Source organism: Anser cygnoides, chromosome 12, assembly GCF_040182565.1.
Source record: "Anser cygnoides isolate HZ-2024a breed goose chromosome 12, Taihu_goose_T2T_genome, whole genome shotgun sequence".
NCBI classification, from domain to species: domain Eukaryota; kingdom Metazoa; phylum Chordata; class Aves; order Anseriformes; family Anatidae; genus Anser; species Anser cygnoides.
In genome coordinates, this window is record NC_089884.1 from 14,843,747 (window position 1) to 14,867,964 (window position 24,218).

At 41.2% G+C, this 24,218-nt stretch overlaps 1 protein-coding gene and 1 long non-coding RNA gene across 5 annotated transcripts in view; one reads left to right on the plus strand and one right to left on the minus strand.

Annotated features, from left to right (window-relative positions):
* Positions 1-743: 743 nt before the first annotated feature.
* On the minus strand, positions 744-7,595 carry LOC136791787 (uncharacterized). Its single transcript, XR_010834415.1, has 2 exons — positions 2,235-7,595; positions 744-1,417 (listed from the first exon to the last, which is right to left on the minus strand). It is a non-coding gene; the product is annotated as an uncharacterized lncRNA (long non-coding RNA).
* A 133-nt stretch (positions 7,596-7,728) lies between these two features.
* Positions 7,729-24,218, plus strand: part of SLC12A4 (solute carrier family 12 member 4) — a 50,299-nt gene continuing 33,809 nt past the window's right edge. Inside the window, exon 1 of one of the 4 annotated variants that reach the window (XM_048078627.2) lies at positions 7,729-8,080. In XM_048078627.2, the coding sequence (XP_047934584.1) occupies positions 7,816-8,080 (265 nt within the window). In that variant the 5' untranslated portion in view covers positions 7,729-7,815. Of the gene's footprint in view, positions 8,081-23,966; positions 24,198-24,218 lie in introns of those variants that run through there. The other 3 variants (XM_048078628.2, XM_013192364.3, XM_013192365.3) reach the window with 3 other exon arrangements.

The window sequence follows — 24,218 nt, forward strand, 5'->3', positions numbered from 1 at the left end:
AGTTCATGCCAGTGTCAACTTTGACTGGTTCAGTGCTACACTGCCTCTGGTCTGCATGTTGTCTCCCCTGTCCCTTGTGACAACACTGGTGCTTGTGTAACTACATGGTAAGCTGTTTTAGGGGGCTGATCCAGCTGAAAACTCTTTTCCTTCCTCAAGTGATAGGTTTTCTGCTGATCAGCTCTCTCAATGTTCAGTGTTAGAGGAGAGGAGAAGCAGAAAAGCAGAGCAAGACTGCAGCAACTGAGGCTTGTTTTCTTTTCTCTTTGGTATTGGAAGCAGCAGTTTTTCTGTTTGCTTTTCCCTGGATTTACACATATGGAAATGATCAACTTACTTCAGATTCTGAAAACAAAACACGTCTAATCTACAAACACGCACATAACACCCCCCCAAAAACAAAACAAAACAAAACAAAGTGGCTTTCAAATTTGCTCTTGAGATTTGTTGGATTTAATTCACAAACCCAGAATGGTATGTTAGTGGATTTCCTGAGCTGCATTCAGGATAGACTGTGACACGGGATAATGTTTCTTGGGCCATTTTGGAAGGCTTGAGTCAGTGTTTTAGGAACTGTATATATTCTTTAATCTGGTTTTAGTTTTTATCTTGATAGATTACTTACAAGCCTAACATCTACACAGGACACCATGAGATGGTGGTGGGTGTTTGGTGTTCCTATAAGTTGCCTTTTTTTTTCTTTTTTTCCCCTTTTTTTTTTTTGAAACCAGATGAACGTAAAATCTTTTATTAACCATCATTTATTTATAAGTTGATTATATAATTTATATCAGAGGAAAAACAAAATTCTGTGGAAAAAATGGAAGCATTTTTGTCTCAGTTCTGTATTTCATAGGTGTCAGAATCTCTGGTGACAGGTAAAATCTCTCAGTCTCTTGGTCTAGTATTGCAGATGAGAGCTGCTCACAGCCTGTTTCACTTCCTAGCACTCAAATTGCAAAGGTGCCAATTCTTTCTCCAGTGTTTATGCTGTTTGAGAAATTATTGCCACTTGTGATTTTTTTCATTCAAAGCAAAATCAACAAACAACCCTTATGGCACACATCATATCCCTAAAGCTGTGACCCTAGAGAAGATCTTAGACTTGGCTTAGCAGCTCCTGTCACAAAAAATCTGTTGTAAAAGTTGTAAAAGATGCTACATGAAGTTCCTCATTTAGCTTACATCACAGAAATGTTGCTGTTTATAAGCAAGGCTCTAGCCTTCACGACCAGAACTCAAGTGAGAGGATGCTTGATTTTGCTGTTTCTGTTGATTCTCCCCGGGTTGATTTGTAACCTTCGCTAGGATAATACTCACCCCTGTAATGGGTAAGTAGTTTTATCTGAAATTCTTTCTCTGCATCTGGTCTCAGTATTTTTATAAAGCATGTCCTTCACCCATGGAGTCCAAAGTTCTGCAATGAAAGAAAAACAGTGCCAAGAAAGCATGAATTCAAGTTCCCCTGTGGGTTTTTCTGAGAAACAAAATAGGTTTTAAAATAGCTAAGATTAAAACTGAAGTTAAGGCAAGTTTTGCCAGACAAATCAAATGAAGGTGCCTTTAGTATGAATAAAAATGTTTGCAAAAAAAAAGTTTAATACAGCTTTGAAAAGCCCATTTGGATTAATTTTCCTGAGTACCCTCCTGTAGATAAACTCAGAACATCTAAATAATCTTGGGTAAGCCTGTGCTCAGTTTCTTCTTTGAGCCTTTTATTAAAAATAAATAGATCATGACAAATCTATCCATGCTAAAAATGTAACTGAACTGAAAAACGCTCATTGAAAAAAAAAAAAGAACAAAGGAAAAAAAATGCAATAAACCCTGAATAGTATTTTTCCAGCATCTTAATCCTACCCTGAAAATTACTGCAATATTTAGCAGTTTTAGTAGAGAAAAAAATGATCCAGTTCTTCTTATTTGAATGTACAGAACCTGAATTTGAGGGGAAAAAGAAAACAAGTTGGTGATTTTTCACTGTCTAAAGATGAGTTTAATGCATCTTTGTAGAAAATGTCTATTTGATGCACCAAATACAGTTATGAGTAACTTTAAAACGTGAGGTGAGAAGTTTCTTGAAGTAAATAAATTTTGAATGTAAGTGGCACCATAGTGTCCTCTGGTGGTCTTTTAATGCCTAAGCTGTGGCGTATTTTCTAGGAGAACAGCAAAATTTTCAGTTGCAGTTAACACACCAACTCTTGTACAAATATAACATGACATTTTCTTGCCTTATCTTCCGTCTGGAAATGGCATGCGGAGGATTGTACGTTGCATCTCCCATAAGCTCTTACTCCTGTGTCCCCAGTTCTTCACACATGGATGTACATATTGTGGTCCTCTCCAAAGGGCCTCTCACAGTGACTGCTCATCTTTGTCGAGGACGAATTAGATGCCAGTCTTTGTCAGGGAGAAACCTTTGCAGCCAGGTTGCCAGTTTCCGGCCTGCTTTGTTCATAAAGCTGGTTTGATCCTCGGATGTGGAGGAGCAGGAATGTGCTGAAAATGGAAGTTCACTGGGGTGAAATCCTGGCCATGAACTTGCAGGACCTCTGCCAAGCCTCTTGTTGGGGGAAGCTGTACCTTGGCAGTGGCATGTTTTTTGTTTTGCTAGTTTTTCTGATGGCCACCTCTGGGCTACTTGTCACCCAAGTTCCACTTAAGTGGGAAAAAATCCTTTTAAACAGTAAATAATAGTTATGGACCCACTGTGCATATTCCAGCCTAACAGGAAGGGGAGCATCTGGATTCCCTGCAACAACTGTTTGAATTCCTTGGAGCAAACACCATCATAGCCCCAGTAGGATACTTCTAGCTTGTAGTGGAGCAGCGTTTGCAAAATTTAAATATCTGTATTTGTGTTTTTAAAAAGTCGTTGGCTTTAAAACTTGCAAGTATTTAATTCTTCCAGGTGTCAGGGCTTTGTGCCCTAGCTGTATGGGAGATAATCTGAGCAGGACTTCAGTTATCCAAATTGTTGTTGTTTGTTTATTTTTATAATTGTTAGATCTGTGCTGCGTACAAATCGGCAAGTGTGTCCTCTAACCAAAACCCTATTTCTGTTCTAGCTGGAATATATTTTTTCTGGGCCACTATCCAGCTACTAACTCAATGATCTAGGATATCTCAGAAATACTTTTCATGACATATGGTTTAGAAATTTCCTGTAGTTCCAAATATAGGTTCAGAGCTTGTCCCACTGACAAAGAAGAGGGATGCACTATACTGGTCTGTATTAACAGAGATACAGTATGATTGTTATTTAAAACATCCCAATGCAGGTATTCTACTCAAGGAGTTTTAGGTATTTTGGATAACGCAGTTATGGATGTTCTCTCTCAGGTTCTAGACCAGTGCATCCTGCGCATGAAGCTCTAAGCAGGCTGTGTGTTCAGCCTGGGGACACAAACAAGACTCAACAGCAATGTCAATAATCGGGCAGGTTACTGTACCAATAAGGCATTTCAAAGCTTCATTTAGAGAAAGTTCATTTAAACTTTCTGCTTTCATTTAAACTTCTACTTTCATTTAAAGCTTTCTGTGATATCACATTGCTACAAAGCAATCCGAACAATGTTAGAAGTAATACAGTTTTACACATGAATTAAAAAATTTTTCATCATCTGAATTGTAATTGCATGCCATGTTTCTTTTTATATGATGATAATTTTCACTTGGCCTTGAGTTTCCTAGCTAGAAATGTTTATGTATGTATTTTAATTAGGCATTTCTCCATTAAATTCAAGAAAAAGGGAAGGTAAGAAAAATTGTCCTGAAACGTAGCTTCAAATGCTGGGTCTTCTTATCCTTAAACAAATTGCAAATCACTTTCATTGACAAGGAGACAAAACGGTGTTACGTTTTGTTGTTTAATTGAAGTTAACATCATGTATTCAAAGTTTGTAAGCTAACAATACTCTGGAGCTCATTTATAAGGGCCTTCCAATGCATATACTACATCCCCTTGTGAGGAATAAGTCAGGCTATTTGGTAATGCTGATATTAATTCTGTGTTCATTTTCTCCTAGGATGACTATACGAGCATCACATCAGAACCTGTGAATTGTCGTCTGGCAGGGACAGGATAAAACACTTGTAAGTCAACTGCCAGTGTGGTGTGCAGCCACTATCTCATGCTGGGCTGTAAAAAGCCAAGCCTTTTTTTTTTTTTTTTCCTTTTTCTTTAATACTTGAGTGGTGTCACCTGTAATAAAAGGTGTTCAAGGTATATTGCTTGCCAGCCCTGAGGATTTATAGCAGGGTCTTCAGCAATTTACTGAACTACCATTCCAGAAGACTCAGAGTTTCTCATACAACTTTTTTCTTTGAGTTGAATAACAATTGTTATTGTGGAAGCATAGTGACCTTTCAGCTGGAAGCTTACACCTGCTTGAAGCAGTTCATGATTATGTAGTGACTTACTAAATAGGAACTATATAGTGTCTCTACTTATATAGTTTGTAGATAATAATTTCAAAAAGCAGTTCTTGATGGTTTGTCATAGAGGAAATGATCATGGAGTTGCTGATCTTAAGGGTGCTGACTTCACTGATGCTGTTAACTAGAGTACCAAAATTCAGGCCTTTTCTTACCTAATGAGACTTGATTCTGCTATGCTGGTGTCAACACGTTTCCCAGTGAAACCACCAGACTTTTTTTCAGCAGAGCAATTTTTCTGTTTCATTGAGAGAAGGGAAGTTAATATTATTCTCTCTGCTCTTTTTTTGGTTTGTTTTCACTGACCAGTGCATACCCTAAAGTGTAATCCCAAATTCTATTTAGCTTTCTTGCAAGGAGGTAATTTTCATCCCTGTTATTTAATGAGAGATAACAACATGGTCTCATGTAAATGCTGTAGAATTCTAGATTACCTTGTTCATTCCAGTTCATGTTTGCATCAGAGGACTTTTAAGCTTGCGATGGCTACTCATACCATTTAGAAGTAACAATCAGTATTCATACTCAGAAAAAAAAAAAAGTCAATTATCCAGCTTGAAATTTTTCTCTTGCAACCCAAATACCAAAAACCAAAGTTGATATGGACAGATAACTTCTTATCTTTAAATATGGACTGTCTACAAGTCTACAAGCCAGAAGAGTCATTGTCTTTAGACAAAAGAAATATTTTTGCTTCAATGAATAGTTTCCTAGGGCCAAATTCTCTCCTAAGACATTTGGATACAGTTTCCATTCCAGAGAGGGGAGTTGCCAGTATATGTGGAGAAGCTTGATTTTTTTTTCCTCATGGGGTACAATTTCAGTTCCATTGATTTCATGATACTACACTAATCTGTAGTGGCCAGAATGCATTTTGGTACCTAAAGACAGACAGCTCCTTGCCAAATCTGCTTTCAAATGCAAGATGAGGAGGAAGTGCCCAGTTTAATTCTTCCTCCTCAATAAGCATGACTGCAAAAACCTTAACTCTTCAAGCGTGCTTCTTATAATCCCTGTCTCCTTTTTCTAGAACAATTTATTAAGACCAGACCCTTTCACTCAAAAGCTTTAGAAAGTCGAAAACAGGAAAGAAGACAGAAGACTCAGCATGAACTAAGTTGCTTAATGGTAAGTTCTCATCTTGCCTTTCTATATAAAATTCTTTGTTCCCTATCAAGTAATAATTTTCCACCTGTTTTCTTGGTGGACTCTAGATTATTATATCGTACTTACAAACACTAATGAGACATAATTCAGCCGCAGGGTGTTAAACAGAAAATGCTACTTTTTGGTCAATTGTTCTGCATTCCTGTGAGAGAAAAAATATTGCTGGAAATAAGACAGTGGACTAAGTGGCACACCAGTGTGTTTCCAGCCTGTCAGTGGTAATGCTTCTAACATCAACAGAAATGCTTTCTAAATTCTCAAAATTGGTCTACCTTGCCCACCTGCAGAAATTGTTAGTAAACTTCACAGACCTCAGTGCGATCACATACACAGATGTACTAATTTTAGGGCTACTGGAAAAAAGAATCACACCGTTGATCATAGAGATAATCATGAGTTTTGAATAGAAGAAAATGTTTTGTTTCTTCCCCAAAACTATCAGGGCTTTTATTGATACACATGGTCACATGAAGATAAACGTCTTCCTTAACTGAGCAAAAAGACACAAGTAAAATGTAGGTTATATGAAAAAAACACAGAAGTCTTAGAAGTCTTTCCACCTGTCTGATCAATGCTAGGAGGTATAATTGTTCTGGCTTTCCCCAGAGGTGGTCTAAGTAAACTGAGAGACCTGTAACCCCTTGGCAGCAGCCACTCCACAGCACGGATCCTCCTTGTTTATTTCAAACCCCACCTAATTAAGAGTAGACCTATTAGTTGTGAACAAAGCACTTTCCCTCTTGGTTGTTTCTCTCTTGCTCATTACACGTTTTTCTTTTCCCAGGTGACCTGGGGGTTGCTTTGTGAAAAAGGCAGGACAAATTCCAAAAGCTAGAGATAAGGTTCATCTGAGTACAGGAAATGCTGAAATAGTCTTATTCTCTTCCTCTGCTCTAGGGCTTATATCCTCACAGCGACTCCCATACATTTTGAGAACAGAACTTCCATCAGCACTGGATTGCCTTGTCACTGTACACAGATTTCTTGAATAAGGCTTATTTCTAATCAAAAATCTACAGAATTAGTTTGAGTTGATAGTCCAGAGAAAAATGCATGAACTGTTCTCTAGAGCTTTTTTCCTCCGGTGATTACATAATGCATTAAGAAGGGATCCTTTTACTTTCAAGGCTAGCTTTCAAATGCGGACAATAAATAGCATTATCAACTATTAATTCATCTTTAAATGCCACGCGAAGGATGCCTTATGCAAAATGAAGGCCAAGATGCCCAGCCCTGGCGCCAGTGCTCTTTCAAATGTGAAGGCCAAATTGAATTTTGCTCCCTGAGGGACGAGGGGTTGAGGGGCAGGCATGCCCTGGGCTTTACAGACCCTGCTGCCACCCAGGCATCCGGTGGGGCTGCCGGGGGGCTGGCAGACCCCACTGCCCCCATTAGTGGGACCTAACAATGGGGCAGCCCTGGCTCCCAGGCCCTGTTTCAGCAGTGGGGCCACACTTATCTGCCTCTGCAGTCTGCTGCCTTAGCAACTGTCTGCTTTGCATGTGGCTGGAAATACGCTGGGTCTAGATGGCGTTCAGCTCTCCCAAGGGGAGTATTTCGCTCCTCGGCCCCTCCAGCCCCTTTTGTGCAGTCATGCTTCCCATCTCCCTCGGGCTTGTCTCGTTATTTCCGAGCGTTTTACAGCCAGAGCAGGGAGCAAGGCGGAGAGGGGCAAGCCCAAGAACCACCCCGCTGCCACCCCCAGCACAGGAAGCAGGGACAGGGACAGCTGCCGCATCTAAGCTTGGCGACAGCTCCTGTAAAGGCTCTCGATGTGCTTTTAATTAAGTCGATGCCTTTAATTAAGCCGATGCCGACCCGCTGAGGACCGGGGCTTCCCACCCTGCCACCCCCTGAGCCTGCCGCCGCCCTCCCCTCATGGCTCCCGCCCAGCAAATGGCGGCCAGGCCGGGGGGGGGGTGGGGGTAGGGTGAATCCCCCCCCCCCAATGCTGAGCCCACAGCGCGCCCCGCCGCCCTCGGGGCCCAGTTCCTGTCAGGGGACCCCCCCTTCTTCTTCCTCCTCCTCCTCCTCCTCTTCCTCGTCCTCCTCCGCGCCGCCCCCGGCCCCTCCTCCGCGCCCAGCCCTCGCTGCGGGGCGGCCCCGGCCCTCCCGCCGGCCCCGGGGGCGGCGGCCGCCGCTCCGCCTCGCTTCGCTTCGCCTCTCCTCGCCTCGCTTCTCCTCGCCGCCCCGGCGCTTCGGAGGGGAATGGGTGGAGTTGAGGAGCGCGGTTTCCTGAGAGGAAGTGACCGCACGGGGCAGGAATGCGCCGCCGGCTCCGCGCCGCGTCCCGCCTGCCTGGCCGCCGTGCCGCGGGGAGCCCCGGCAGCCATGCCGCACTTCACCGTGGTGCCGGTGGAGGACAAGCACCGCGCCGACTACGACAGCGTGGAGGGGCTCAGCTGGGTGGACTACCGAGAGCCGGCCGCCGCCCCAGCCGCCGCGGACTCCTACGACACCGTCAGCTCCGACGGTGAGCGGGCAGGGCTGGGCTGCGGCTGCCGGGGCCGGTGCCGGTTCCCGGCGGGGCGAGCGCGGTTCCCCCGCCCGGCTCCGCCTCGCCGCGGCACACAAAGGCGGCCCCCGGCTCCTCCGGCGTTGCCAGCCCCGGAGATCCTCCCTGGAGATCCTCTCCGGGGAGATCCACCCCCGGGATCCACCCCGGGGGCTCCCCCTCGCTAGCCCGGGGCGCAGCGGGGCCGCTGCCGTTATCGGGCCTCCCGCAGGCGATGAGGGTGCGGGGAGATAGGCTCCGATATTTCCAGTCCCGGAGAGAGGAGGGATAGGAAATGCAGCGAAGGCACCGCTTTTCCTGCTGCTGTCATCTCAAGGAAGGCGTCTGGCCAGCGAGGTCTGAAACCGGGCCCTGGATGCTACAGCAAGTGTGTTGTGGCGGGGTGGCTCCTCTTGGGCAGAGCCGCTTTTTGTTAGCGGTTAATGTATTCCGATTGCAGAAGGGAACCGTGTCACTGGGAAGGGATCTGGGGCGGTGAGGAGCATGTGTTTTTTTTATCTAGGTAACTAGTGTCAGTGCTCAGCCTGTTTTGGTGTTTTTCAGTGTAAATGCAGTGAGTGTTTCCAGCGAGCAAAGGAAGAACACTTAGATGTGGGGAGTGGAGTGATTCTTCTAAAAGGTTATTTCAGCTCTTTGCGGTGTCTGTTATGTTTTCCCTGCTTTGGTTGTGTTTAGTCTTGTAGCCTTTGGGAAGAGGATCTTCCCATGGGCTCAGCACGTGAATCTGACTTGCCCTCTGTGAATCACGCATGATTCTAGGCAACAAAAGAAAAATCAGTAAACACCTGGCCTGCTCCTCCTTGCCTGTGCAGTCAAACCTTTCATAATGCCAGTTTTACGGGATGCATGATAATCCCTAAAGGGAGCCTGCACTATTCAGGCCTGCGCTCAAGGAGGAGAAAAGGGTTGTTTTGCTGAGTGATACTCACATGTTGTGAGATCAATATCCAGTTCCTAGCTTGGCATTCTCTTCGGTTCTCTGTGAATTTGTTCTGCAATCTCCAAGATATACCTTGTCTTTTTTTTTTTTTCATAGTTCTCAAAGGGATTTTAGATTTCATATAGACCTAATGTCTATTATGTTTGTTTTTTTTCTAGCATGCACATTTTGGACTCATGAAAGGCAAATGTCCTTCCTGACTTGTCAGTTTTCACAGACAAGTTGAGGTGCTAGCCCTAAAGGCTGTGTAGGGCCTTGACTTAACTTTATAAACAGGTGTATTTGAAGTCTGGGTTACTTAACATATAGTTAACGTGTGTGACAATAATAGATGATTTTTACCCATCTGTGCAAGTTGTTTCTCTGCTCATTAGTTTTGGCTGGTAAGAGGGACTTGTGGAAGCTGCTGCCATGGTGGGTAAAGGAAGGTCAGCTCAAGCTGCCTGTTGTTTGGATGTCAGAGTGCCTGTAGGGTGTGGGCAAGCAGTGCACTTAAAGATGTTCAGCTCCCTGTCCCAGTCTGTTGGTACTTGGCAAGCTCTGGTCTCTGCAGCACACAGGGCCATGCTGCTGGAAGTTAGCTCCGTCTCTTTATTTTAAGGCTGATAAATATCTGATAACATCTCCATTAATGTACAGTAGTTAAGTCCTGTTTCTGTTTGAACTATAACTGTCTTCTATTTTTTAATTTACTTTCACAGTAATTAAGTGTTGTTTCATACCCTCAGGGTATGCATATACAGATACATTTCTTACCTACCTGTACTGACAAGAGTGTTCTTCCCCACTGCCTTTTTGATCTCTTCCTAGGTTTCCTGGTTTTATGGCTCTGCAGAGGGGAATCTGAACTCCCCCCCCACCCTGTGTTATTCTTGGTGCTTCCTTCCGTATCCTATGCAGAGAGCAGGAGCCTCGCCTACCGGGGGAAGAGTCGAAAATAGGACCTGGTAGGGATGGGAAGCTCCTGTTGGAGGCCAAGTATCTTACAGCTGCTTAGTGCCTGCAATGTGGAGCAAAGAGAGGGACCTTCCAGGGCTTTCTGTGGCAGCAGATTGAGGGACTCACAGTGGGACCGGTTGATGTTGGTGATATCTCTGATTCTAGATAAGGTAAAGTTTGTTTGACTTAAATGCAGGTCGACAGTTCTGGGTTGTGGCCCCATCAAAGTGCACATGATTCATGTTGGCACTGCAAGAATGCATGCAGAGCTGCCCGAACAACGCCAATTGTTCCGTCTTTATCTGCAGTCAAGTAGTGCCACAGTCAGTATAAGGGACTGCAGAATTTTCTTCAGGGAAATTTTTTAAGTGGCTTGCTACTCGGAACATTATTTCAAGACGTTTAAAGACTTCTTTGGGTTGCTCAGTTGATTGGGGATGGGTTAAAGTGAGTGAGTGATGATATGGCCCTTCAAGCCTGTGATTTATCACGGTAATATAACTGCTTATAGCTGGTCTCTAGCCGTGTGCAAAGTAGCAGATCTGTTGTTCAGATACTCCTTGCACAATCTCTTAAGCTTACAGTTCTGATGGATTCTCATTTCCCTCTGACCTTTTTCCTCCAACCTTTTTCATGGTCTTGTTTGTGAATGCTTTTTCTCTGAGTTCTGCGTTATTTGGGATATTAAGTGATGTGGTGTCACCTAAGCAACACAGAAGTGAAGCCATTCTGCAATAAGAATTTCTCATCAAACCCTTGCATAAGACAATATTGGTCAGTGTGTAACAATTCACCCTTCCCAGATAGCTTCATTGATTGCTTGTGAATAAAACCAGCATTTTTCTTCAAAGTAGGTCCTTCCTACAGTCAGCATTTGTAATAGAATTTGACATCTTCCATTTAGAAAAAGAAGCACAAAGAATTATCCTGTGATCCTATGACAAACACGTGAACCCTGCTTTATGGTTTGACAGGGATGAGAAATGTGAATTTGGCATCTCTTCAGTCTTTGAAACAACGCAAGCGTGTTAGCTTGGGTACACAGGGTAAAAAAAAAAAGGGAAGGGGGGACTGAATAGTAGTTAAAAACCCTACAAAAAAAAAGTACGCTTTGCTTTAACAGGAATCTCAGCTTTACAGTGATTGCACACCCTGTTAACCAAAGTGCAACAGCGTCATGTGGCCCAAGGGAAGTTATTTATCCTCCTGTGACTTTTGTTTGTGGAAATGAGACACTAATCAGCTTGGTGTCACTAACCAACTTTGGTCAGCTGCCACCCTTGGGTTTTGCCAATGAATTGCTCTGCTTATGTTCCAGTTATCACACGGCTTTCTTTCAGCCCACAGTTTTCTAACTAGCCTTGAGACCTTTTCCTCATGCTTACAGTCTGCGCTGGTACGTACGGTGTCCTTGTGCAGGAGCAGGTTATGCTGGTCAGTTTTAATAGGCTGGTTTTGAACCGGAGAAGATGGATAAAGGAGGTTCTGCTGGGAAAGCAGTGAATTTTTACTTCTTCCCAAGTCACTGCTTTTTAATATGTGGTAACTGAATAGTGAAGGTTTTAAGTTGTTTGCAAGAGTTGAATTGAAGCTTACATAAAGTATATCTAAAGATACCTTTAATGGAGATACGTAAATCATTCAAAAATCCCTCTGCAAAGCTCTTGATTCTTGTACATAGATGTTTTGGCAAAGTCCAGACAAGATAAAATTAGTCAATAACAAATTAGATATTGCAGCTAAATAGCAGTGATAAAAATACGTGTCCAAATATATTTTAGGTTATCTTAAGTTCAAACCAGGACTTGTGCTAGTAGCACTGTGGGTAAATGATGCTGTTACAGTAGACATAGGAGTATATTTTTGCATAACCTCTGTAACACGTGCATCTTCAGTGTTATTTCTGTTGCCTTGAAACTGTAGAAAGAAGTCATGCAAGAGGGGACCTGGGGAGGAGTCAAGGCAGGAACTCGTAACAGTTTGGGAGAAAAGTCACTTGAGAAGAGAAATACACCAATGTCAGTCGTCTGTCTTCTCTGGTGATTTGTTCACTATTGTCTGATGAAAATGATACAGATTTCTCTGTATCTTATTCAATCTAATTGTATTTTGATGAGGAAAGGTGTGTTTTTTTCCTGTTCTGCCCAGCTTCGCATCACATTTTTCCCTCTCTGTGTGAAGTTGGAGATTTTAAAGGTGTCCCATGAGTGCTGAATATGTCGGTATTTGATCCTTTTATTTAAAGGTGGTTTCGAGAAACTTTGATCTGAGTTATTATCCTCTACTATAAACATAATTAGGATACACAGCAATTATTATCATTGGAAATGCAGATCCTGAAAGGGGTCTTAGCAGCACTGTTATCCTTGTGAAGCCCAGTATTTTTTTCTGCTTGTGCAATTGGCAATTAGCACAACACAAATAGCAGTGCCAAACTCCAGCATGCTTTTTCAGTATACAGGTGCATAGATAAGTGGACTGTTGCTTCAGATAAGGAAAGATAAGCATGTGGAATGTGAAAAATGAAAGTGGAGAAGTGCTTTGTGAGATGATTAGCTGTGTATAACACTTGGGTGGGGGAAGGAGATTGCAACCTGAAAGCAAAACCATTTTTCTGAGATTTGCTGCGAGATCTGGTGTGACTTGTTTTCATGGAGTCCCTGGCGGATACCTCAAGTTTCTTGATCTTTTTTAGTAGCGTGTGGTCTTGTCAGGTTTAACTCATCCATAAAAATGCTTGCCAGGGAAAGAAAAAAGTTCATATTACTGCATGAACTGTTAATTTTGTTAAGCGTGTCTCTCATACCTCCAACTAGTGCCGTGATTAAGACAGAGCTGGTGAGGCAGCAGCTGTCTGGCACTACGGGGACCTTGGTGTTAGCTGCCGGCTGCCAGGAGACTTTAACTAAATATAGAAAAACATAGCCCTTTTTGTGGGTTCTTTGGTATTTGAGTTATTTGGAAAAGCTCAGCGAAGGCTGTGTCTAAGTAAGTTGAAGGCAACTCCTGTAGCTGTATGTGGGTCTGTAGGTTGCAAAAAATAAGAGAAGATACAAAAAAAAAAAAAAGCCACCAGCTGTCTTTTGTAGCTGCTGACTTTTTTGTGCTTAGGAGAACACCTGTATCAGAAGGCTAAGCAGCTGTACATGAAAAGACATGGATTTTCTATCTTACTCCATCTGCAAATGCTTGCTCCTTTTGACTTGATGAGCTTCAAACTAAGTCTCAGTGAAGCTCTTTTTCTTATTTTTTTTTAAAATAAGCTGGAGCTCTGTCTTTGATTCAATTTCTGCACTCTCCTAAAGGAATTCGAATCAGGTTTTGGGTTTCATCCATTGTATTTGTGGTACCTGTCTCTCTGACAAGTAAAATTGATCTGTGTTTTTTATTCAATTTGCCCTTGCAAATTTCTGCAGCGTTTCACTTCCTTAAAGAAAATAGTGATGCTTCCTTTCTCTCCCCATCCCCGGCTACAGCAAAATGAAGGAATACGTTTTCGCATGCTCTTAACTGTAAAGTTTAAATTTGACTTTTGCTCTAAAGTTACATGTGGAATGATGACAAAGTAACTTTGCAGCTTCATTGAGGAGGAAATGTAGCCAAACACAGTAAGTGCCATTCACTGAAGCTGAAGAAGAACAAAAACTTGGAAGAAAATCGCTCTTGGTGATCAGTGCTTTCTTTTTAAGTGCATGTAAGAGAATGGGGGACACACAGTGCCACAGAAAGAGCAAAGCTGCATTTGGTGAGATTTTCCCTTCCAAGACCAGGTTAAAAATTTACATCTGCTCTTGACTACAATGTAAGAAATAACTTAATATGCAGACTGATTTTGCATTTCAGCAAAATTGCTATTACCAATCCACTGGTGCAAGACTTATTTGATCAAGGGTTTTGTATCTTTAACCCATTGGTTAAAGTTTTTTTCATTTGTTTTTGGAAATACTTTGTTATATGAGCTACGGATTAAAAAAAAGCACCATTTTAAGACATGATCTGAAGTCTACTGGAATTACTTTTTAGGAATGATTGTGTTGTCTTTACTAACCTTTGAATTAGAAATCTTGGATGTCGTACTATACTAAGCTGATTTGCATTTTCACAGATAAGAAAGTTTCAGTATTTTTGCTGTTTGATTTTGTGAATCCCTTTTCTTACATATGTGTTTTCAATAGGCATCTGTTTAAGTGATGCCAAGTGATCCTTTAGTAGTGAGTAGTACTATCTTTTGTTCTTTCAGCTGAGCTGCTTTGGATGATTTCTTTCAGTATACTTGGATTTTTGTCACACATGGAGAACTGTGCATCTTTCATGTTGGCTGCTGTAGTCAGTGCAAAGCCGACAAAACCTTCTTTTTATGCATGTAAAATAACAACCCCATACACCAAAAATATCAGCAATATCAAATATTTGATATATATTAAATATGTTGTCTTTAAATATAAAATATCTACGTGACCAGGAAAAATACAGATCTTATAATCCATGTGTGGTTAGCTTCTCTTCAGGATTTTGGATGTGATAGCATCTTACATGCTGTTATGTGGCACAGGTCCCCTCTCTTCTGTCATCCAGTGCACACCTATCCAGAGGTTGTTCTGTAGGCTGCAAACTGCCTCTTTGTCCTGAGCGGCCCTCTCAAACTGTCTCTTGAGCCATAAAAAGAAGTTCGTGAGTTAAAGGGGTATTTTTTTTGTGGTAGGTATTAGATTTGGCCTGGAAAAAATAAAACTTTTTTTTTCCCCCCCAGCAGTCTTAATTCATGTCTGAGCAACAGAGGTGTGGGTTAGGACAGTGCTAGGAATACATTTTTTTCCCAAATATTTGCTGCTATTAAAGGTACTTGGTGGAATATTTTGAATCATCCTTTGATCTTCATTCTGCTCTGTAGAACAGAGAAGTGGGGTTAGATGTGCAGGATAATGCACTAATTGACCAAAGAGAGCTTTGGCTCCATTCATTAGCTTATGGATGAATGGGGAAGGTTGATCGCTTGGCAAAACTGCCAAGTTAGCTGTCTTTGCTCATGGGAGGGAACCTAAGACTTGTTGGAGATGTAAGTGAAATGGCATTTTGCTAAGCAGATGATGAAAGGCCAGTGCCAGGCTGTGCAGGGCAGCTGGGGGGAGAGGTGAGGGAGAAGATGCCGGTACTAGCGAGAGGACAGACATCATCCCAGCTTTGTCCTGGTGGTCAGAGTGCAATGGCAAGAAGCTGGTCTGCTTAGGGCATGCCATAACAGCATTTCCAGAGCTATTCAGGTTCTGGCTTCTCCTAATGTCACCTGGAAATGTGCCCCATGGGTCTATCCCCTTGAATCCAGAACCCTTAATTTGCCTCCCGAGTGACCTGTGTTCTAGAAGCCCAGCTCTTTAATTGACTGCCACGTGGTCTGTCATATAACTAGGATGCAATCCATTGATCACTTTGAAAATTAGGATCAAAGCTGCAAGCTGATGTTGGAAGCTGGCTTACAGGGAACTGCAGCAGAGATTGTATAACAAGATCCTGGGAGAGGAGGGATGATGCAGGCTGTTTCGGACAGAGGCATGCAGTACTATGTATAGGTTCAAGCTAATTACGCTGAATTAAACTGTATTTGTTTTCTACAGCTTATTTGCCATCCTTCATTTTTCCTCTTCCAGTATCCAGCAATTTTTTGTTTGGAGAGTTTAGAACAGCATCCAGTCATCACAGATACCTCCTTACGGTGAGGCAATAGAGTGAACATTTGCCTTTCACTTCCATGTCAAAGGGAAAGAAGCATTCTTCTGGTGTGCCATTAGAAGCTGCCCATCTGCTGAGTTAGGGTAACTCCTAAGGAGAGGAAACTTGTTAAGACGTGCTTTTGCATACTTTAAATTGCTGATTGCTGCAGTAAAACACAAATTTTATGCCCTGGAGTATAATTGTTTTTCATAAAATTATCTATAGCAGTGCTACCTTGTGTCATGACTCTGTCCGTGCTTGCAGGCTGAGCAGCCCTGAGCTTAATCACTGTGTGCAAAGTCCACCTCTGGATTTTCATGGAGGAAGTCAGGTCTGGGTTGGGACTTGGAGCAATTCAAGAAGACAGTGTAGCTGCTGCACCCTCTCTGATGGAGAATAGCACATTACTGTTTCTCTTCTGCTTTCTACCTTTGTATTCAGGAGTTTTCCAGTCCTAATTCACCTCTAAGTAACATATCTGACTTCCCTTTTGCTGCTGTTGCTATAGTATATGTTTGTTTTCAAACTTGATGCATAGGATAAAAGTAGGGGTTCCCTAATCGATTTGCTAGTCTCATTTCAGAACTTACTGCTCACAAATATTTTCTGCTTTTTTTCTGTTCCGTTTATCACTGTCCAGACTGTTGTTGTATGATATGAAGTGTTCAGCACCAAAACTGGTTTAGGGTATTCTATCGCCTCCCTCCAGGATCCCTTCCTTTCCCTACATTCATAATTTGTATTTTGTACTGTGTACTGGGACATGATCTCTAGAGCAGAGCTGTTTCTAGAGCATCATCAGCAAAACCTTGCCAACCTTAGCCAAATTCAGTTCCTGCATGGATGTAACTTAAATCCAAGTTACGTTACCCCAGCAGAAACAAACCATTTACTTTTGATGTGGCTATATGTCCCAGAGGATGTGGTGGCGATGTCATGGATTAGTTTCAGGGGCATTGCAGCTGAACATGTCAGGAAGACTAGCTGAGCTTTATTTGCTACATCCCAATGCTGTCTAACCAGACGGCGGGATGATTATCTGCCTTTTTGTACAGTGCCCTTTAGTGTACATACAGGGAGCTTTAAAGCTTTAACTGAAGGCAACACGCAGAGAATAATTTTAATGGTGGTGCTTTGCCCTTGCCCTTTTGAAGACACTGTATCCTGTCTTTTGTGGTGGAAGCACGTGTTTGGCAGGTAGGCTAAGCTCACTGTTAGATGTCCCTGAGCTTCCTCTGACTTACCTTCTGTTGCATGTGCTTTATTTAATTCCTGACCAGTGGAGCAGAAGCAAAGTGATCCCATGTTACCTGTTGCCACATGAAGAGTTTCGGTGAGCTACACGCTGTTCTTATTTTGCGCTGATGCTCTTGCAAACTGATGGACTTTCTGTAAAATGATGATAAAAGCCACTGTGGCTTTTCCAGGTATCTGGCTTTGTCTTGCTCTGTGCTGCATTACACAGTGTGCAATATGTTGTGCTATTTTGGAAGACCTGTGAGCTCTTTATAATTGTGTGTTTGAACATGGTTTGTTATTTATCCTCTGTGTTATCATATGTGCAATGCCAGAGTGCTCTCCACCCTGTGAAATTTTGTTTGGGATGGAGTGACTTCCTTTGTTTAGAAAGTCTCAGGCTGAATTTGATGTTTTCAGAGTTCTTTAAGTAATGTGACCACAGTTGCAAGTGAGTTTTGGATGTTTGTAGCACTTCACACTGAAAGATCGACTCTTCATCCTTGGAGCATATACATGCTTAGGTCTTTTTTGTCTTTCTCCTTTTTTTCTTTCCCTTAGTTAAAAAAAAAGTCTCTGGCATGCTCTGTTATCACATGGAACAAAGTCCTACACAAATGCAAGAAAAATCTAATAGTTTCCACTTTCTGTATGAGTTAACTGACAACAAATAAAGCATTCAGGGGTTCACAATAAACTGACAGATAAAATAGATGTCTTCTCACTGTCTTCCAGGAATGGATAGTAAATGTCTGTTACATACATTGTGTAGTATGTAGTGTGTAATGTGTACATACATTGAAATTCTCAAAGTAATTTAAACCTTTAATTTAAACCTTTTTTCAGTTACTTTCTGTATGTCTGGAGATATTTAGCACTCTTGCTTACATCTCCTCCAGTTCTACTTGCTCTCTGTAGGACATTTTTTGAGCTGGTGACAATACTGACTCAATGGTCACTGTTCCCAGCTGCTTGTTCTTACTCAGTGGCTTGTGCTTATACAGTTGTCTTTTATTCTTGGTATGTTTTCTTTCTAACATATGTTCATCTTTCTTACTGCACAGACATGCTTAGCTGAATGGGTACAGGGCTGGAAATCGTTTCCCTTTTTTGATATCAGAGAGAGAAGTGAATTGAATATCACATGGAATCTGTATGCCAGACTCGTAGACGTAGCTTGGTGCCTTTCTGAGAAATTGAGAATGTTTTTCTGCAGGGAAAATTCTAAAATGATTCTTCCTATGTTTTGACACAGGGTGTGTCTTATCTGAGATGCCTTCATGCATGTGAGGGGACTGAGTTTCAGGGAGGATAGTCGTGAGAAACGATTTGGAGTTGTTCCACATGAAAGAACCTCTGAAGTGGATTACAGTGAAGTACAAAGGTTGTTTTTATAGTGTTTTTCAGCTGGCGATGAAGAGTTATATTATGAAAGCTCTTAAGCAATGTGAGTTCCTAAATCCATTTCTCAAAAGTGACTTGGCATTTTTAATCGCCGAGGCATTCTTGGTGGTTACAGCTACTGGGTAATGTAGATATAGTTTCAGTGTGGTGTGTGTGATTTAAGGACCTCCTTATAAACAAGCAGAACGTATAGCGTTCTGGTAATTATGAACTACTTAGAATCATTAAGTTGATATCTGCTTCTGTATCTTATATAAACCTCCATTTCATCATACAGATGCTTTGTGTGCATGTGTGTGATCTTTCATATGATTCATCCACTAATGGGTAATCATAGTAAAAAAATATTGAAGATGGAAAGAAATACATCACTGTTTTCACTTGAAGTGCCTGGAGGGCAAACGTCGCAGAGCCATACTCTTCATGGCATTAGCAGCTTTAAAATGCTGTCTGATTCCGCACTCAGCAGCAGATTTGTGGCAAACACTCTTCTGAGTAAGTGTGCAAACAGCTGGCCAAGTGCCTCTTAGATGTGGCTGGATTCGGATTTCACGAACAGCATTTTCAGTAAGAACTTGACATTTGTATATTTTCTCAGTGTTGAAAGGATTTTAATGCCAGGAGTCTATCAATGTTGCCTTAGCTTTCTCTAAGAAACCCTTTTGCTTCCTGAAAGAGATCAGTCCCACAGAGCACTGCAGCCAGCAGTCAGTTTGTCAGAGGTAGGAAAGGTTCTTTTGGGAATACAATATTAAACTTGTCTGATCCTTAGGACTTCACAGAGAAGGCATTTACTAGAGCATGTGCTAAGAGCAGAAGGAGGAATAATGGTAAACCAAATTACTGCAAATGGCAAAGAGTTACTGCTGAAGGGTAAGTACTTCACGTTGATGTTAATATCCACAAAGGATTACACTGTTCTGAAGCTATCAGTGTATTTTTACTGAGGAGTAAAAAAATCATTGCATTTTCTGAAACAGGGTTATTATTATTAAATTGCTAAATCCTCTGAGTTGTGTAGTATCAGTCAACTTGTTTGGTAAAGCTGTTCCCTAATGTAGTTTTGTAAAGTACAGTGAAAGTCTGATAGCAACTTCATGGATGTTTATTTAGGGAGAAATCAAAGATCTCTGCTTAACTCTACATCTAATTCTTTACTCTGCTACAACCAAACTGTTATATGGGTTGTCTGGGAAAGCTTTGGCTGTTTCTTTAATGCAGAGCACAAACAAATGCAGTCTTCAGAACTCTGAAGTGTTTTAGAGGAATTAATATATTATCAACAGTATGGAATTTTATTATGGTAAAACTATGCTTTGTGTAGCTTTTGCAGATGCCAAAGCTGTTGCTGACTGTAAGCGTGTACATGGTATCTGCAGAGTAGCGCCAAAGAAACACGCTTTACTTGTTCGGTAAAATCCAGTAAACGCAAAATTTTAATGACAGTGGTAATCCACAGTGAAGTAAATAATGTTATGTGTTAGTCTTAAAATGGTGAATGAGCGTCTTATGTTTTTAAAATCCCCATCAATGTCAGTAGTTTGGCCTTAAGCTGTGTTTTTTGATGGAAGCGTGTGTCTGGCTGTGGTATGTGGGAACTCAGTGCTGTCAGTGTAGCAGTGATAGTTTGAGCCTGTGTTTAAAGTACAGAGGATCTTTTTGCTGCCTAAAAGCTGTCCAGGTAAAAATCATGGATCTGCCCGTTCATTCTGCTTTTCTCTTCTCTCACGCAACTTACTGTTGCATGGTTTGGTACCTAGTGTGCCTTTTGCCTTTATTTTCATAAAATACTGGGACAGCCTGGGATTTATGGCTCGTGCTTTCTGCCACCTACAGTGAAAATCGACTCAGTAGTCCAGGGTCTTAAGTGAACTGGCATTAACAGTTCTCAGTTATTTCACTGCCAACGCCTGCTTTGTAGTCTGAATGATTTTTTTCTCACTTGATACAATGCCATTTATTTCCAGTTTCTCCTATTTCTGATGTAAACGTACTCCTACTCAAAAAGGAAAAAATGAACAGAAAAGAAACCCAGACAAAACAACACATAGAAACAAACAATAAAAGAACAACGGAAAACTTAACAAGGTTTTCAAAATACTTTGAGGTTGTTTTTTTTTTTGAGCTGTGAAGGTCACTGTAAACCTTTTGCTTTTGCAAAACAATAAAATTCTCATTTTCAGTTTTGAAAAAACTTAAGCTAAATATTAAATATATACTAAAAAGCTATATATTAAAAGCTAAATATTACAAAGTGATCTTTTGATTTTTTTTTCCATTAAAAAAATCCTTCAGATAATATTGGTTACTCTGTAGCTAAAGTGCAAATAAATTAATATTCCTTATCAGATTTGTGATGTGAGCTGCCTGTGCTGCTTCAGTGAATTAGTTTATAATCAGAATTTTTATTTCAAAAATGTTTCTTATTTCTGGCTAGCTGTGTGCTGTCCGTGGAGAAACAAACATTTTTAATAGGCTGTCCTTATTACTATTATTTTGAATAAGATCTCTTTGGACTATATCTAACGATGGATTAGGATTTTTGCTAAGTAGTTGAACATGAGTAATTCAAGAAAAGAACCCATATCTGAATTTTATTTATGAAACTTATGGGTTATAATCTCTGCAAAAAAATATAATTGTAAGTTGAATAATTTGTTATAGTTTCCCAAATTCACTAAGAAGGAGGTTTCATGACAGTCCTAAGAGCAGAAGTTTTGTTGAGCCCATGTGAGGGGCCACATAAGTAAAGAACATAAATAGATTTAGAATGTATTTGAAGTGCTGTCATCTGTGTTTTTCTTAGGTTATATAAACATGGTGGTCTCTTGATACACATCAACAATACTCTTGAATGCTTTGATGCCAAATGTGGAGATATCAGGGTTCTTGAAGTACTAGGAAAGGCCAAGAAATTTATTTAGGGCTTTCTGTTCTTCAGCAATACTCAGTTCTGCAAAACTTTTCTGTCTCTGCAAAGAATGCTATCTGAACGCTGCACAGCCTTTTCAAGGGAACCAACTTTTATCTTTTGATGCAAGTGTTTGGAAAAGTATTATCACTATTACCATCTGGACAGTGCTTTGTCAAAAAACTGTGTTACAACAGTTCCTTTTTGTAAAAACAAGCAAACAAACAAAAAAACCAAACAAACCCCAAAGTATAATGAAAATGGGCTCTGGCAGCTTTTTGTGTTAAAATTTGATCCTTAAGGCTGTGAACAGATGTCTTCATTAAAACGTGTTGACTAATGAAACTATTTGGTTCTGCAAGAAAGAAATATTTGACCTGAAAATAATGTTTGCATCAATCCCATTGTTCCTGTAACTTTTTCTGCTGTACGATATCTGTCTTGTTTGTATTCATTTGCTTCCAGGTCTTGTGAGAACAGTAAGTCTAGCAAACTTATTTTATTTTGCGGGCAAAAACATAAACTGAGTTCTGGCCTGATGATCAGTTCTGTAGAAGTTTGTAGAGGATCCTGACACAAAAAAATCTACAGAAGCCAAAATGGATCATCCAAACAGAACGAACGTGTTTTCTGCTGGGGGATCAGCTTTGCATATCTTCAATCTGTAAATTAGGTTTTTATTTAAGTTAGGTTCTCTGTAGCAGTGTAATTTTCAGCATGCCAAGATGTGTGTACAGGAGATGTACTGCAGGGATCTGCTAATTCAGCCATTTCTTTCTGACTGAAGAGCAAGCCGACACGATCAGTTGAACGTAACTGCCTACTGCTCAGAGAGCTGAAATTAGGTTAAAGGAATCCCTCAGCAGCTGCAGGGTTAGACACTCTACCTTTTAATCTTCAATTCCAGTGTCATTTGTAGATGGAATATTAAAATATGATGGAATATTAAAAATATTTGTAAAATTTTATTAAATCTTAGATTAAGTTACATTTATTTATTTTTAATGTGCATGAAAACCTCTCAGCCTGTCCCTCACTGTCACAGGCTTTGTGACCAGTGATGCTTGTAAAACGTGGTGCTAGCTGCTTTGCAGCCGATTTCATTACAAAAATATTTTTACTGTGGTGTGCACGAGGGAGGCTGTGCATGCATAGTGCAATTACAAAGAAGACATTAGTTCCTACACCGCTCCAGAAATTCAGTTAACCCTGTGACCCTCCCCACAAGATTTCTTTGAATGTCTGGTTTTCTAATGAATCTCTGCTCAGAGCTCTGTCCCTGAGTGGAAGGGATGTAGTTAAGGTTTAGGTCTCGATATCTCAGGCAGGGAGCTGCAGGAATGCTGCGTATCATCATCATCAGAGGCTGTATCAAAATACAGCCCTCTTGGGAATCCTTTTTTAACATTTTAAGCCTAACTGCAGCTTAATTTGCATTACTATATTTTTCCTGTTATTGGTGCTGGCTAGACGAAAGCTAGTCAGACCCTGTCCATCCATGCCTTCAGCACGCCTTAACGTGTCACGTAGGTAAAGCCTCCCTAAGAACTAGTGAGTATCTGGCTTAGTCATGTCCAAATGGAAAGATCTGAGGGTGTTTTAAGATGTACTAATTTCTACTTATTTAACTGAGCGTGATGAAGTACGGGAGTGGTAGTTTTCTTTAAGGGAGTTCAGAAACTGATGATAGGGAACAAAACCTCGACAGGTCGAGTCACGCAGTCACTCCTGCCGGCTTCTCCCACGGATGATTATCCTCCTACTCTGGCTGAGTACACCTTATCACTGCAAAGCTTCCAGGTCTGCCTTTACAATAGTTGTGCAGTGCCTAATTGTTCAGCTTTCATTTATCCTCACTAATCTGGCTTTCTTATAGTTGTTTTAAAGTAGGTGTTTTGTCTGTAATTTTCCCTGATTTCTGGTGTTCATCCCTCACCAAAGAAAACACGACGGCTTGCACGGAAGGCTTGCACACACAGTGCTCTAGTAGGGGAACTGGCTCTCTAGCCTAACCACCTTCCAAAAAGAAAGCAGTTATGTGAACACTGTCCTCTGTTCCTACTCTTTTTGCTTTTACTAAAGACAACCTAAACTTTTTGGAGAAGAACACAGTACAACCAGTCCACAGACTATCTGGTACAGTTTTGCTACCGTGTTTTTTCCTGGCAATAAGATAAAAGCAAGGTAAAGGTTTGGACATGCATTTATCATTTTATCCTATCTCCTGGGCTTGTGTGTTTGCACGTTTCCATATATGCACACCTTGGGATGTTTAGGTGGTGTTCCACGGAGCATCTTTGCTGTTTTATGGAACACAGTTGATCCACACAATGAATGTTGTTCTCTAGACCTGTGTCTGTACCTGAGCAGGGGAGCTTTAAAAAGTGCAGGGACCTATGCTGGAGATTTTAGCCATACTGTATAATTGTAATGGTGGCTGTAAATAGAATTATTTGGTTTGGAAGAGAATTGGCAGCATAGAGAAGTTATTATTAATAACTTAATAATTAAGAACCCTTAATTATTGAAACATAATGAAGACTGGGAAGCAGTGAAACAAGCAAGGAGGAAACATTAGCCTGCTTGGCATACAGCTTTCCTATCTCACAAATTGAGATTAATTAGGGACTAAGGCAAATAAATTATTCTCTGTTGCAGAGTATATAGCTCCCTCTTTATGAAATGTTCCTTGCAAAACAATCTTGCATCATGAAAACTAACATCACATAGCTACTGTCCAAGACCAAAGGCCTGATAACTAAGAATGCGGAAAACTGTGCCCATGTCACGAGATGGTGCTCGCCCAGGAGACTTCATGCTTCAGAGTGTAAACTATCCTCACGAGAAGCTGGGGCGAGAATTCCCCAGAGTATCTTTTCGAGGTCACCTCTGCACTCTTCCAAAACTGATGGAGATAACAAGCTCTTCCTGTTCAAGTAAGTCTGTGTGAAGATGCT